Raw genomic sequence first — 13,503 nt, forward strand, 5'->3', positions numbered from 1 at the left:
TTTTCATGCTTGTGCTTTATTTCTCACTGTTTGATATTATAAACCATATTTATTTTATGAAACACTGAAGTTTAATAAAAATCATTAACTGATTTCCTTTTTATTTCATGTGTACTTTTGTTGGTGTGACACTTCATCCCCTCCAAGAACTAATACACTTTAAAGATGTGCTGTTCTGTTTGGTAAAGCTTCACCTGCAAGGACCTGCAAGAACTTTGTGACAAGAGCTTGCAGTGGGACCAAAAAACTCTCAGAAAAATGGGAAATAGTTTAAGGATCAATTTCATCTGACTCTTGAATCTGTCTGCTGGGGTTCGTTTGATCTGTGCAGTGACTCAGTGGCAGAATTTTGGTAATTTTCTAGTCACTGTTGAGGTTTGGGTTCAATTTATGAAATTCTGAATACAGAGGATTTCTCACTGGTTTTAGTGACCTCATGTTTAACCTTTCCCTGCCAAGCACAGAAAATCCTAATAAGGACATAATAAAATCCTAAAATCCTAATAAGGTGATCTGGACCCTGCTAACTTCTAAAAATCCCTGCTTAGAAAATGGGGTTTTGTCCTTGCAGAGCACAGTGTGAATGCCTGAAATGAGGGAAATGTGTGGGAATCCTGTTCCCTCAGCCCCAGGGCTGGGATCCCTGCAGGTAAATGGAATTAAATTGGCATCCTGCAGCTTAAGCTGCTTGTTTGGGTTGGTTTTCCCCAGGATTAGGGTCAGGGTTGTTCCCTCTCAGCTCTGTCCAAACAAGCAGGACTGGATAAAAACTCCTCCAGCTGCTCCCAGAGGTTCTGCTTGTGCTTCCTGGGCAGCAGGAGGAAGTGGGAGCTCTGTCTGGGACCCCTCTCTGTTTCTTCCTAACAAATCCAAGACTGTACATCTTTAAAGTGCTTTAAGTGCAATTTGTGCCTTTCCAGCTCTGTCCATCAGTCTGTGTGTTCCATGTGCTCTTTGCATCTGTACTTGGTGTGGTTTTGTCCCATTTTTCATCCTGCTCTCAGCTGGGGGAAGAGTTCAAGCCAATATAATCCAAAATAATTTGGAAAATACTGATTTACTTTGGAAGCCTTCACCTACACTGGGAGGGCTGAGGGTGCCAAGAAAATAAAGGTGATTTTTGTCTCCACTGCACTGGCTAGTTGAGTGTAGAAATCTCTGGAGTTTGGGGCTGCAATTTGAAGTAAGAATGACAGAAATGAGATCTCAGGACTTGAATTTTCCATTCCTTTTGCTTTTTTTCCCCCCACAAATCCCAGAACTGATGACTGGAGCAGTGTCAGAGTACCCCAAGCCCCCTCACTTTCTATTTTATTTGATTTATTGTTTAAATATAGCAACAATGAGGTGTCTCCTGTTCACTCTGAGCTGACTTTCCTGGGAATTTGCTGCTGGTCCCACCCCTGGAATGGAGCAGTCCTTGTGGATGTGGACTAAGCTGCCTTGCTTATCCAATTAAGTGGTTTGCAGTTAATTAGGGGGTTAAATGTAATTAACTTTCAGCAGTTGAGGGACAGGCAGGTGGCTGAGGGGGATGGGTTTGGGGGTCAGGACATGCCAAGCGTCCTTGGGATGAAGCTGTGCTGGGATTCTCCAAGGACATCACTCCAAAAAGAAGATTTTGGAGAAATTTAGTACCATTTTAGTGCTGTTCATCTGCAGAACTGAAGAAATCTGGGAATTTTGGGGCTGTATGCCTCAGATAAGTGAAAGTTTATTATATAAACTTCTTCAGACCAGTTGAAAATTGGAATATTCATATAGTCCACTATAATTAAGTGTATTTTCCACAATGCATTAAAAATTTTACAATTAATTCCAGGCTACCACTCAGACATTGGACTTCTCTTACCGTGTAGTAAGTGAAAAATAATTACAGGTTTTTAAATTTTGTTACTCTAAAAATAGATATAATATATATATATATATTATATATATATATTTATATATAAAAATATATATAATATTTATTTATATATTTATATATATAAATATATAATATTTATTTTTATATATTTATATATAAATAATATTATAAATGTTACAATTATATTAGATATATATATATATAGATATATATATATATATATATATATATATATATATAGATAGATATATATATATATATATATATAATATTTCCCTGAGCTTTCTGTTGCAGGTTTGTTAAGGCTTGGTTTGGTTTTAGAGGGTTTGAAGATTTCAAGCTTCCCATGGGCCTATGAAAGGTGCATTTTTTACTCTTCTGCTGCAAGTGGTAAGTTCAGCTCTTCTTTGAAAGAAATTAACCCAAATTTTTAAGGAAAATGCCATTCCAGAACTGGAATTTTCTGCCCCTTCCTTCTCCAGCCTGTGCTGAGCACGGGTACGTTCCTGTTGTAAAAGTTACAGGGTGGATTTAATTTATTTGTCTGTGCTAAATATAAATTCACTTTTATCTTGGTGCTGAAATCCTGTCATAGTTTTCTGATCCATCCCTCTGAACTTGTTAGGAAATAACACATTTATTGTAGTGGAGGGGAAAAAAAAAACCTCTGGGGAAGTGTGTGCAGCAGGGATCATGAAATATTCAATATCCAGCATTTGTTAAAATTCAAATGAGGCACTTGAAAGAATGGTTTGAAGCCCATAAACCTTCCCAAATTATTGTGGCATTACCTGGAAATCTTAGCAAAGGAAAACCTCTTTCTTTTGACTCTGTTTTCCAGGGAATAACCACAAAAACTGAATTTACAGCAAAAATAAAAAATCTTTCCTGGGTTTTGTTTCCTTTTTGTTTCCCAGCCCCACCAACCCCATTATTTTTTAAGTATATTTTAGTGCTCTAGATTTTTTTAATCTGCTACAAGGCATTTGTAGTGTTAGAAGTTGATTTTCCTCAACGGGGGCAAATATTTGAATGAATTTCGGTTCATTTTGCAGAGTTATTTCCTCTTCTTTTCTCTGTCTGCTGCTGTGGAAGGTGGAACAAGAGGAAAAAGTGAAGAATCCACTGCTGGGGAATGCTGAAATCCCCTTGTGCAGAGCATTAAATCCTGTTCTGCAGCCTTGGCTGGGTTTTCAACCACTGAGAGCTGCTCTTGGTGGTGTTAACATCACCTTATTTTGGGTGTAATCATTGCAATTTGGATGTCCTGGAAAATCAAGAGGATTTTGTTCTCCATGTACAGATTTGTCTGGTTTAAAGCCAATAATTAAAAGGTAATTTATCAGGGACTTGGCTTCCTGCTGCACTTTTACTTCCAGTTCCTCACGTGTATGTTCAGCCCAGAATGATCTTTCCTATTTAAGGGATATTGTTTGTGTCCTTCTGTAGGATTTTAAATAAATCGATTTTTACAGTATTTGCCTAAAATGCTGAATAAAAAAAAAATCTTTGCTTACCTGCATTTGATGTCCAAGCTAAAATCTTTGTGTGTGAGTGTAGCATGCTCTAGAAATGTTGGGATCTTCCCTGAAAACCTCAGAAACTTTGAAGCCAGTGACAAATTTTGAAGTGCTGGGAGGTAGAAGAACATGTACTGAATCTCGGCTGAACATCATTTAAAAACAATCCCCTTAAATACATGGAAAATTTAATGCATTTATTAAATCATAAAAATTAGGATTAAATAAATGAATTAAAAAATGTTTAAAAGCTTCTCTACCACACCAGGCCCTTTGTGCCTGAATGCACAAAGAGTTTGGAAATAAAGTTAAAAATTAAAGTTGGGAAGAGCTGCCTTGGGCCTCAGCTTAAACCACATCTTCCTATGGCTTTTAAAACAGATTCCCTGAAGGAACAGAAAAATCAGACAGCAGTGTCTCCTGTTGCTGCATGCAGCTCTTTTATTGTCATTTATCTTTACAGAAATGTGAAGCATCTTCACAAGGATTGTACAAAACCCTCTCCCCTGGCTGGCTGATCCCGGCAGAGCAGCTCCCGGCGCTCGGTCTCCGAGAAGAACGACGGAGTCGCTGTTGCTGATAAAAATCCATGCAGGAGCTGAGCTTGGAATAAAACTGTCCTGTTCTATAGAGGTTAAATAAAAAGGGGGATAACAGGAAATAAATATGCTCATAACATTGGTTGGAGTAGTTGAGTTTAATGCAGGATATGTGGGTTTAGTCCATATCAAACCGTTAGTGGACACGGAACATGCGCCAGAGCCGCTGCTGGAAAACCCCAAAACATCCCCGCTGTCCTCGTTTCTGCATCCCCCAGGGCCTGCCAGGTCTCTGCATTGGAACACAACTATTTCCTGCAGAAAATGGGATTTTTCCATGGCTGGAAGCAGTAGGCATTCTCCTGCTCCCATGGAAGCTCCTTGTGGGCCCTTTCAGCGGCAGGAACGATTCTTTGTCGCTGCATCAACGTTTCCAGGACCATTAGAAAAATAAACTGCTTTTGTTTTTACATTAGTATTGTAACTGAGGCTAAGGAATTAGAAAAATGAACCCTTGGTTCTCAGACTTGCATTGGCCACAGGTGAGTATTTACAGGGTTTTCCCCATCCCATGGGAAGGTCGGCTGGAAATTTACACCAGAGGAGGAACCCGAGGCTTTGTACACGGAGCTTCCGTTTCAAATGCAGGGACTTTGTACACTGAACAAACAGAAGCATTGTCAAAATACAGGAAAATCCAGGGCATTTGATAATATCACAAACCACACAGAGGCCTCAGTCCTTTTGGCACATGGTTTCTTCCTGGGATCATTTTCTCCCCGGATTAAGGGCAGGGAGGAGCTGTGTGTGCCCGCTGAGGAAGGGGGGACCCAGCACCGCGGCCAGTGGAGCCTCTGGAACACAGACCCTGGGTTTGGCCACAAGGCTGACCTGGCTGCTCAGGGCTGGGGGTGAAATTTTAAGTAATTTTTAAAAGAAATGTAATTTTCTTGCCATGGGAGGGTTGAGCTGAGGAGCTGCACTCACTTCCCTGTGCTCTCACACACAGCTCACAGCCAAACAAACAAAAAATAACAAAAATGTTCTCAGTAAATACATTCAAATAATCACGCCTTTTGTTTTATTTGGGCTGGGCTTTTGTTTGTTTGCTAGTTTGGGTTTTTTTTAACCTGTAATACTGCTTTGCTCTACTCTCCCTTGAAAGCAAAGTGGGGTTTGGAAAATGATCCATATTAAATTCAGAAAATTAAATACATTCACACTCCATGATCTAAGCATCCTGAGGCTTCGAGTTAGCACAGAGCCCACGTGTCCTTTTGTACTTCAACCACACCCACTTTTTAGCCTATAATTTCTTTTTGCCACTTTTAAATGACAGATTTGGCATGTGAAGCTGCAAACAGAAATAAATAAAACATTGTGCCTGCCTAAACCAAACAGATCCGAAACTAATCATTAAAAATCCATCAAAACAACCCAAAAAGCTTTAAAGACAGTTCTGTTTGTGCCCACAGCTCAGCAGGGTGGGAGGGGTGCACTCTTTGCTTTTACCTGTGGTACCTCACCGGGCCTGGGATGTGCCACCACTCAGGGGCTCCTGCCTGGCACTTCAGGAAAAAACAACAATAAAAAAAAAATAAAAGCTGGACCCCAAACCTCATCCAGGCACAGCAGGTCTCTCTCAACCCCCTCTCGAGGTGATACCAGCCTTGGCACTGGTCCTACCCTGGGCATCTCTGCCCTCCCTCAGGGCCGTGGGCAGGATGGGCAGCACATCCCCACAGGTTGGGGCAGCTCCCCAGCTGTTTAAAACTCACTGAAATCAGGTTTTGGTTTGTTTTCTTTTTTGTTTTCTTTGTAAACATTGATTGGGGGTGCATTGGGGAGCACACAGTGAATGGTAATGGCAATAAACCATTCAGTGAGTGCAGGAAGCTGATGGGATTTCATGGCCATGTTGTGCTTTACAAGCTCCTTGCTAAAAAAAAAGAAAAAAAATCACATTGGAATTGTAAGATATGAACATGAAAGTATAGAAAGTTAACAACTCAGTTATTCACTTGGCAGTCAAATAAACCCTTTCCACATCAAAGTTGTAGAATGTGCAAAAGCAGAACGGAAACACGTCTGGTGTTTGTGGTGGTGCCAGGTCCCTGCAGGTCGGGGGGGACGTTCATGCACCTCTGCTGCAGGGGAAGCCACAGGGACAGAGGGGACAGAGCCGAGCAGGGGGGGCTGGAGCTGCCAGGGGTGGCTGTGGGGGACAGGCAGAACCCGCTGCCATAACGGTGTCACCGAGCTGTGACCGCGGGGAGGGGAAGGACAGCAGGACATGGCCAGGACACACGGGGGGGGGGTTGGACCCCAGACTGCCCTGGCCAGAAAGGGCGAGTGGAGCCACCAAACCTGCACAGCCCACCCAGCCCAGCCCAGCCCAGCATCCCCAATCCCCCAGGCAGCTCAGCCCCAGCAGGACACAAACCCAGCGGCCCCAAAGCTCTGCCACAGAGCTGGCCCCGCTCTCGGTGCCCTGGGCTTGGTGTGACCAGGGTTTGTGAGGTGCCCCGAGGCTCTGTCACAGAGTTGGCCCCGCTCTTGCTGTGTTGTGGTTTGTGAGGTGTCCCAAGGCGTGGAGGCCCTGCCGGGCCCTGTCCCCTCCATCCCGGCTGTCCCACAGCCACCAGTCCTCGTGGCCACCCAGAACAGAAACCCAGCCGAGGATGAAGAACGTGAGTGACAGAGCAGGAGTTTGGGTACCCTTGGGGACACCTGGTGAAGGAGGAGGAGGAGGAAGAGGAGGAAGAGGAGCAGAGTTTTGGTGCAGTTTTCCTCTCGTCTTTACCAACCTGCACCCTCCAGGCTGACTCCAGCCACAGCCCTGCTCCCATCGCTGTCTGGGCTCAGCCCCGTCCCGCCAGCACCAGCGAACGCTTTCTCACTAGTTGCGGTATCGGTAGAAAAGTTAAAATCCCCGGGGGCACACACGGCCACCGGCTGCGTCCGGCTGTGCCGGGGCTCCGGGCATCCCTCCCGCGGGCACGGCCGGCCTGGGCATCCCCCACCAGGCTGGGCATCGCCTCCTGCGGGGCACCGCGGGCAGCAGCGCCTCCCCCGGGCCGGGCCGGGCCGGGCCGGGCCGTGCTGTCCTTGCCCGCCCTCGGGCGGCGCTCACAGCTGGGTCTCGTCGCGCGTCTCGGGGTTGCCCGAGCCCAGTTTGTTGCTGCAGCTGCTCTTGCGGCTGTGGCCGTCGTTGGCCACGTGGGCCAGAGGGTCGGAGCGGATCAGGTACCTGCGGGACACAGCCTGGTCACGCTGCTGGACAGCGCAGCTCCCCCTGGGATTCAGGCCAGGATGCACAGGGATGCCCCGTGGAGATGCGGTGCTTGCAGAGCACGGTAGTTGTTCGCATGAAAGGTGTTAAATGATAAGAGGTGTAAATGTAAATGACATAAAATAATATAGAATAAATGATCAGGAGTTATTCCTCAGCTGCTTAGTAGCCAAAGGAAAATCCCACAGTGCCCCATGGGAGCTAAGATGGGGCTGGGGTGGTTTGGGCAGTGCTCAGGAGCACAGGGAGTTGGAATGGGCTGGGAAAGAGGCAAAACCCGTGGGTATTCATGAGAAATCCTAGGAAATAACGGGATGGGGGCAGCTCATGGCGCTGGGGGCAGTGTGGGGACAGGGTGAGGTGACACTTACACGATGTCATTGAGCTCCAGCCGCGTGTCCGGGGGGGGATTGATCAGGACGTAGGACAAGGTGTTCTGGTGGTCGTTCATCTCATCTGCAAGAGCAGGGGCAGGGCTGCTGAGGGAGGGACACCCCCAGAGACACCCCAACAGGCAAGGTGACAGATCCCATCCAGGCAAATGGGTCCCTTCACCAGGAGAAGCCGTGGGCAATGTCCCTGCCACCAGGAGGGCACCAAGAATGTCTCTGCCACCTCCCTTGTCACCTCCCCAGGCTCTCCCCACCACAGCATGGCCCAGGGGACTGGGTAACTCTTCAAAGTCCCCTCTCCCCCCAGAAATAAAGTGAATGTCTTACCTTGGTGCAGTGCAAAAGAGGGAACAGGTTAGTCCTGCTGTGTCAGGTACAGCACAAGTCCAACCACGGGCCCAGGGCAGCTGAACCCCCCCAGGGCCACCCCAGTGCTCTGCCCACCTCTCCCCCTCAGTTACTCAATTTAGCTCCATCCAGGCCCAGGATTAGTGCAGGGATTGCTCCTTTCCCCTGCCCAGGGGGAATCACCTCCATGGAGTTTCAGAGCCGTTGATTCCATTTTGGGGGTGGCTCTGAACCAAGTGACCTCCCAGGGGGGCTCAGGGCCACCAAGAGCAGCACCCACGGGGGCAAACAGGGGGTCTCAGTGATGGGGGGGCCCCTGTGCTCCCCGAAATAGCCAAGAACAAGATCATGGTGAAATGGATGGGGGTGCGAGGCTGCGGGTGCCAGGGGGGGTGGAAGCTGCGACAGGTGACACCATCTCCAGACAGGGTGATGGGGTGTGGATGGACAGGGTGGGGAGGGGACGGACAGACGGACGCGGGGGCAGCATGAGGAGCACGGGGGGACACCAGCTCACTGCAAGGCTTCTCACTGGGACACCTCTCCAGGCTTTGGAAAGGCCCCTCTGAGGTGCAGATGGAGCAAATGGAGCAAATGGAGCTGCTCTGGGGGCACCAGGACCCGGCCCTGGGATGGGCATTAACTCCAGGCTGGGGCTGCTCCTCTGGCCTGTCCTGCTGCTCCCACCTCCCCATCCCTGCCTGGCATGGGGGACCCCCCTGCCCCATGGTGGGCACAGCCAGGGTCTCCTGTCCCAGCAATGCCAGCGGGTGCCAGATCAGCCTGGCACTGCTTTTCTCCAGCCCTCAGATGCAGCTCCAGCCACCACAAGCACCCAGCACAGGAATACAAACAGCTTCCTCCCGAGGTGTCCTTGCCAGGGCACACCCAGATGAGCCCCAGGGCATCCCCGGGGCTGTGCCACATCCAGCAGCGCCTGCAGGGGGACACCAGACCGTTGTGGGGCTGCTCACACACACCCCTGTCCCCTCTGAGACCACAGAAGGTGCTGCAGCCAGGGGGACCTGGGACCACCCTCGGGGAGGTGCTGCCTGGGACCCCCAGCCTGTGCCAGGTGTCCTGTCCTGTCCTGGGGCCACCAGGGGAGTTTTGGCCATCCCAGTGCTCAGCCTTACAGGGAGACAGGGGTGGGGGTGGCAATGCCAGGGCAGGGGTGGCACACAGACCCTGGGACCCGACGGGACACACGGGGGGTGACGTGACAGGGAGGTGGGGCCGGGCTCTGGCTCTGGGCAGCTTTCCCTGCCCCATGGGAGCTTCCTGACCCCATGCAGCCAAGCCAGGCCCTGCTGAGCACACCGAGTATATTGCTGCCCCTCCGCTGCCCCAGGCAATATACTCTGCTGGCCTGGGGCTGCCTGGCTGATGGAGGACACACTTTGTAAGGAAAATGCCAACGTTTCACCTTAAGCCTGGGCTAGTGAAGCCAAAAACGAAGCTGGGACGGGTTGTTGCTAATCTTGGGGCTGCTGCAGTAAAAAGGAGCCTTTCCAGGGCGTGTTGCACCCTGGTGTAAAGGTGAAAAAAGATGGGAAAGCCTGGTAGGTCCCACAGAGCCCCACAAGGTGCCCAGGGTGGCTGCAGCACCAGTGGCCCCTGTGGCTGCTGTTGCTCCCTCATGCTGAGCCCAGCGCCCCTGGTCACAAAATGGGGTCTTCTAAGGCTGGAGAGGGGTCCAGGAAGGCAAACCAAGGGGTGCAAAGGGATTTTTAAAGCACTGCCTTGCCCTGGACTGTGGCTGACCCAGCAGGAGCTCCAGCATCTCATCACAGCATGCACAGGCAGCTCTGGGGCACTTGTCCCCCTCCCTGACCCCTCCTCAAGCTGTCACTGGCTGTACAGCCCAAAACCCCCTCACAGAGGGTTTTGTCAATGAAAGCCAAGGGCTGTGATTTCCCTGTAGGAATTCAGCTAAAAAAGGGTCCCTGATGTTTCTGTCTTCCTGATCAGGCAGAGCCCTGCGTTTGCACCACCACCACAGGACACTGATTGGTTTTCCAACGCCACCCAACAAATTAGTGCTGAAAGCTCGGGGATCTAAGGTGAAAACTGGCAAGGGTGAGGTTTGGGCTTAGCTGGCATGATCTTGTTGTACGCTGCACGCCATGAGTCACGCGGGACTCCCAGGGAAAGGGAATTACCTTGCAAATATCCCAGGTTTACCCGATTCATCACATCACTGGCTGTTAAATTTGCTACATCCTCTACAGAACATACAGGGAAAGGCACAGACATAAACAGAGAGAGAGAGAGAGGTCAGCAAGCCATGGTTTGGCAAATATCAGAGACGAGCTCCTGCGCTGCAGCCAAAACGTGAGCAAAAGAAAAAGGAAAGGGGCAGAAGGCAGAGCAACGATTTCCATGGGTGTCCAGACACTGACGGTGACACAAGGTGACAACACACAGTCCCTGCACCTCTGGATGCCCAAGGAGCTGCTGGTCCCCACGCTGTGCCCGCTGTCCCTGTCCTGTACCCCGCACTGTCCCCTCTCCTGCCAGAGCTCCCCCCAGTTTACTTCAACCAAAATTTGCCAGATGGGCCAGGACAAGGATGCCAGCCCTGACCTGACCCCAAGCTGTGCCCCAAGCCTCAGTGAGGCCAGACAGCCCCCCTGGAACTGCAACAGAAACTGCTGGGATTGGGAATGTAGGGGAAAAAGGAGAGAGGGGTACACCACTGCAAGGCCTTGCCTGCAGTCCCTGTCCTTGCCCCATCCCACCACACTCCAGTTCTCCTGCCCCTCTCCCTGGGGATGCTGGCAGTGCCCACACCCACCCCTGGGCGCCCACTCCAAACCACTCCAAACCCCTCCTGCACTGCACTTCTGGACACTTCATCCTCCTCTTTTCTGTGCCTAAAGCCAGGATGGGAAAGGGGGAATCCCACCCCCAAAATCAGCTCCCATCCCACTGGGGCTCACTGCCAGCCTGAGTGTGGGCAGGGGGTGGACAGACACTCCTGGAGGATGGAGCAAACAAGCAGCAGCACAGGATGGCTTCAAAGAAAGAAAGAAAATAAAAGAAAACGAAACCAAACCAACAAAACCAAGGGAGCTGTGGGCTATAGACTTTGTCATAACCAAGGGCTGGGAGCTGTCCAGGGTGACACAGATGCCAGCACCGACGGGCAGGTCAAGCTTGACGAGAGATGTGGCTGCACAGAGGGACCCTGAGCGCCGTGGCTGTCACAGCCACACACCAGTGTCACACGCAATGAAGCAACTCAGCCCTGCAGCTACCGAGAGGTTTCCACAAAGAGTTTATGACAGATTAAAGTCCATTACAATAGGGGGCTGCGCCAGCTGACAGGGTTGGGCCTCTCCCTGCCAAACTACGGGGGCTCTTGGGCACAAGGGTTGTGCTGACCTGGGGCCGGGTTGTCCTGAACCACCATCTCTGCATGGCCAGAAAGTGGGGCACAAACGGGGCTGTGTGGGGACACCGGGCCCTGCTGCAGGCACAAGGGCCACTCTGCCACTGCCAACTCCTGCCTGGAGCCATCCCAGAGCCCAGAGATGGGGGGGCTGCCTGCAGCTGGCCGGGGGTGGCAGGGGAGGGAGGGGGGTCTGCATGGGGGGACCCCAGCCTGGGGCTGCACAAGCACAAGCAAGCTGGGGATGAGGCGCAGCCCGGCTGGGACGGGCTCGGCGCTAAGCCGGGCATGGGGTTAGGCTGGCGTGGGGTTAGGCTGGCTCAGGGGGGTTGGGTTAGGCCGGGCCGGGGTTACCTGAGGAGCCCGCGGGCGGGAGGCAGCGGCGCTCCAGCGGCACTTACCGTACCCGGTGGTGGGCAGGCCCAGGTGCTTCATACGGTTCTTGACGAGCTCGGAGAGCTCCTGGCGCTCGGAGCGCCGGTACAGGCTGAGGCGCTGCTGGCTGATCCACTCGGCCGTCTTGCTGGAGTGCTTGTTGCCCTTCCTGCTGAGCCGCCGCGCCCACTGCATGCTCTTGCGCCGCAGCAGAGGGTGCTCGGACTGGTCGCTGGAGCACGAGTTGCGGTGGTGGCTCGTCTTGATGCCCCAGTGCTCCTTGACGTCCTTGGTGTCCTCGCAGTCCTCAACATTGATTGAGATCTGTGACTAGAAGCCCAGCAGGTCACGCGGGATGGGGGGTGGCCAAGGGGGCTTTGGCCTGTGCCTGGCACGGTGGGATCTCTCCCACGGGGCGGGATTTTTTTGGGGGTTTCTTTGGGTTCCTTCCTCTGACCCCAATGGGCTCTCCCAGCACTTTGTCTCTGCACTGCAGGAACCACTGGGCTGGCAGATTTCACAGAATCCCAGAGTGGTTTGGATTGGAAGGAGCCCACTCCTTGCCATGGTCCACCACACCAGGTTGCTCCAAGTCCTGTCCAACCTGGCCTTGAACTTCCAGGGATGGGCCAGCCACAGCTTCCCTTGGATAAGCTGAGGGGAGTCTTGTGGGACCCTCACACAGGATCACCTCTGGGATATCTGCCCCAGGAACAGCCATGCCCTCATCTCCCTCTCTTCCCTCTTACAGCATCTGTGCTGCCACAATGTCTGACCCAGCAATCCCCACTGGTGAGCAGGAATTTATTAATAAAGCCTTTTAAAGCCTCTCAAGGAGCTGGGTTGCATTTAATTAAATGTCAACTTTCAGCTCCCTGTCACTGCTTCCTTACAAAGTTGAACACTGAAGGTATTTAAAGGGATCCTGGCTGCCTCCCTTGCTCCTGATCCCAGTTAATTACATCAGGGCACTGAGGCTCAGACAATAACTCCCTTCCATGGGGGCAGGCAGGGCTGTGCTGGCACTGGGGCTGGGAGCTGGCACAAAGCAGAGGGTGGCTCTCGTGGCCAGAGCCAGCCCAGGGCTCAGCCAGGGGTGGGGACATGGGGGCACGGCCGGGCATGAGCGGCACTCACCTGCGCTCGGATGTCGTGGGGCTGCAGCAGGGGAGGAGGAAGGGAAAACCACGAGTCAGTGCAGCAAAGGGCAGCCCTGCAGTGCCCACCCTGCTCCCCAAGGTGCCAGGGTGTGACAGAGCCAAGAACACCCAGCACTGCCTGGAGAGACCCTGACCCAGCTGGGGAACCAGGACAGCACCACCCAGCGCAGCCACTCGAACAAAATCAACACAAAAATTCCCCTTCCCCTGCTCTCCCCTCCCCACTCTGCTGCAGCCAGGCCTGAGGTGCTCCAGGGACCAGCACCCTCCTGGATCCCAGCTTGGCTGGCGCCACAGCCCCTTCCCAGCCCGTGCCCTACCTCGGAGGTGGCGAACATGTGCGACTCCGTCCTGTAGATCCCGATGGGGATCTCGGCACTGGAGGAGCAGAGCTTCTGGAAGAGGCGCCCGTACGTCCGGATCCACAGGTCATCCTCAGTGATCTTCATCTGAGCAACACAGGGCCAGCATGGACCAATGCGGGGACAGCATGGACCAACGCAGGGCCAGCATGGACCAACGCAGGGCCAGCATGGACCAATGCAGGGCCAGCATGGACCAACGCAGGGACAGCATGGACCAATGCAGGGCCAGCATGGACCCCCACTACACCTCA

General features: G+C 51.8%; 1 protein-coding gene and 1 long non-coding RNA gene across 5 annotated transcripts in view; one reads left to right on the plus strand and one right to left on the minus strand.

Moving 5' to 3' along the window:
• The first annotated feature begins 2,178 nt into the window (after window positions 1-2,178).
• On the plus strand, window positions 2,179-5,821 carry LOC136564849 (uncharacterized). The gene is made up of 2 exons (XR_010784764.1): window positions 2,179-3,201; window positions 3,851-5,821. It is a non-coding gene; the product is annotated as an uncharacterized lncRNA (long non-coding RNA).
• The window catches only part of KCNT1 (potassium sodium-activated channel subfamily T member 1), a 79,681-nt gene continuing 69,981 nt past the window's right edge, over window positions 3,804-13,503 (minus strand). For 3 of the 4 annotated variants that reach the window (XM_066563145.1, XM_066563147.1, XM_066563146.1), the window contains 6 exons: window positions 13,208-13,336; window positions 12,865-12,885; window positions 11,754-12,057; window positions 10,121-10,183; window positions 7,590-7,674; window positions 3,804-7,176 (listed from right to left, as the gene is read on the minus strand). In XM_066563145.1, the coding sequence (XP_066419242.1) occupies window positions 7,056-7,176; window positions 7,590-7,674; window positions 10,121-10,183; window positions 11,754-12,057; window positions 12,865-12,885; window positions 13,208-13,336 (723 nt within the window). In that variant the 3' untranslated portion in view covers window positions 3,804-7,055. The remainder of the gene's footprint in view (window positions 7,177-7,589; window positions 7,675-10,120; window positions 10,184-11,753; window positions 12,058-12,864; window positions 12,886-13,207; window positions 13,337-13,503) is intronic. The other variant, XM_066563148.1, reaches the window with a different exon arrangement.

The sequence above is a fragment of the Molothrus aeneus genome, chromosome 19, assembly GCF_037042795.1.
Source record: "Molothrus aeneus isolate 106 chromosome 19, BPBGC_Maene_1.0, whole genome shotgun sequence".
In the NCBI taxonomy this organism is placed as follows: domain Eukaryota; kingdom Metazoa; phylum Chordata; class Aves; order Passeriformes; family Icteridae; genus Molothrus; species Molothrus aeneus.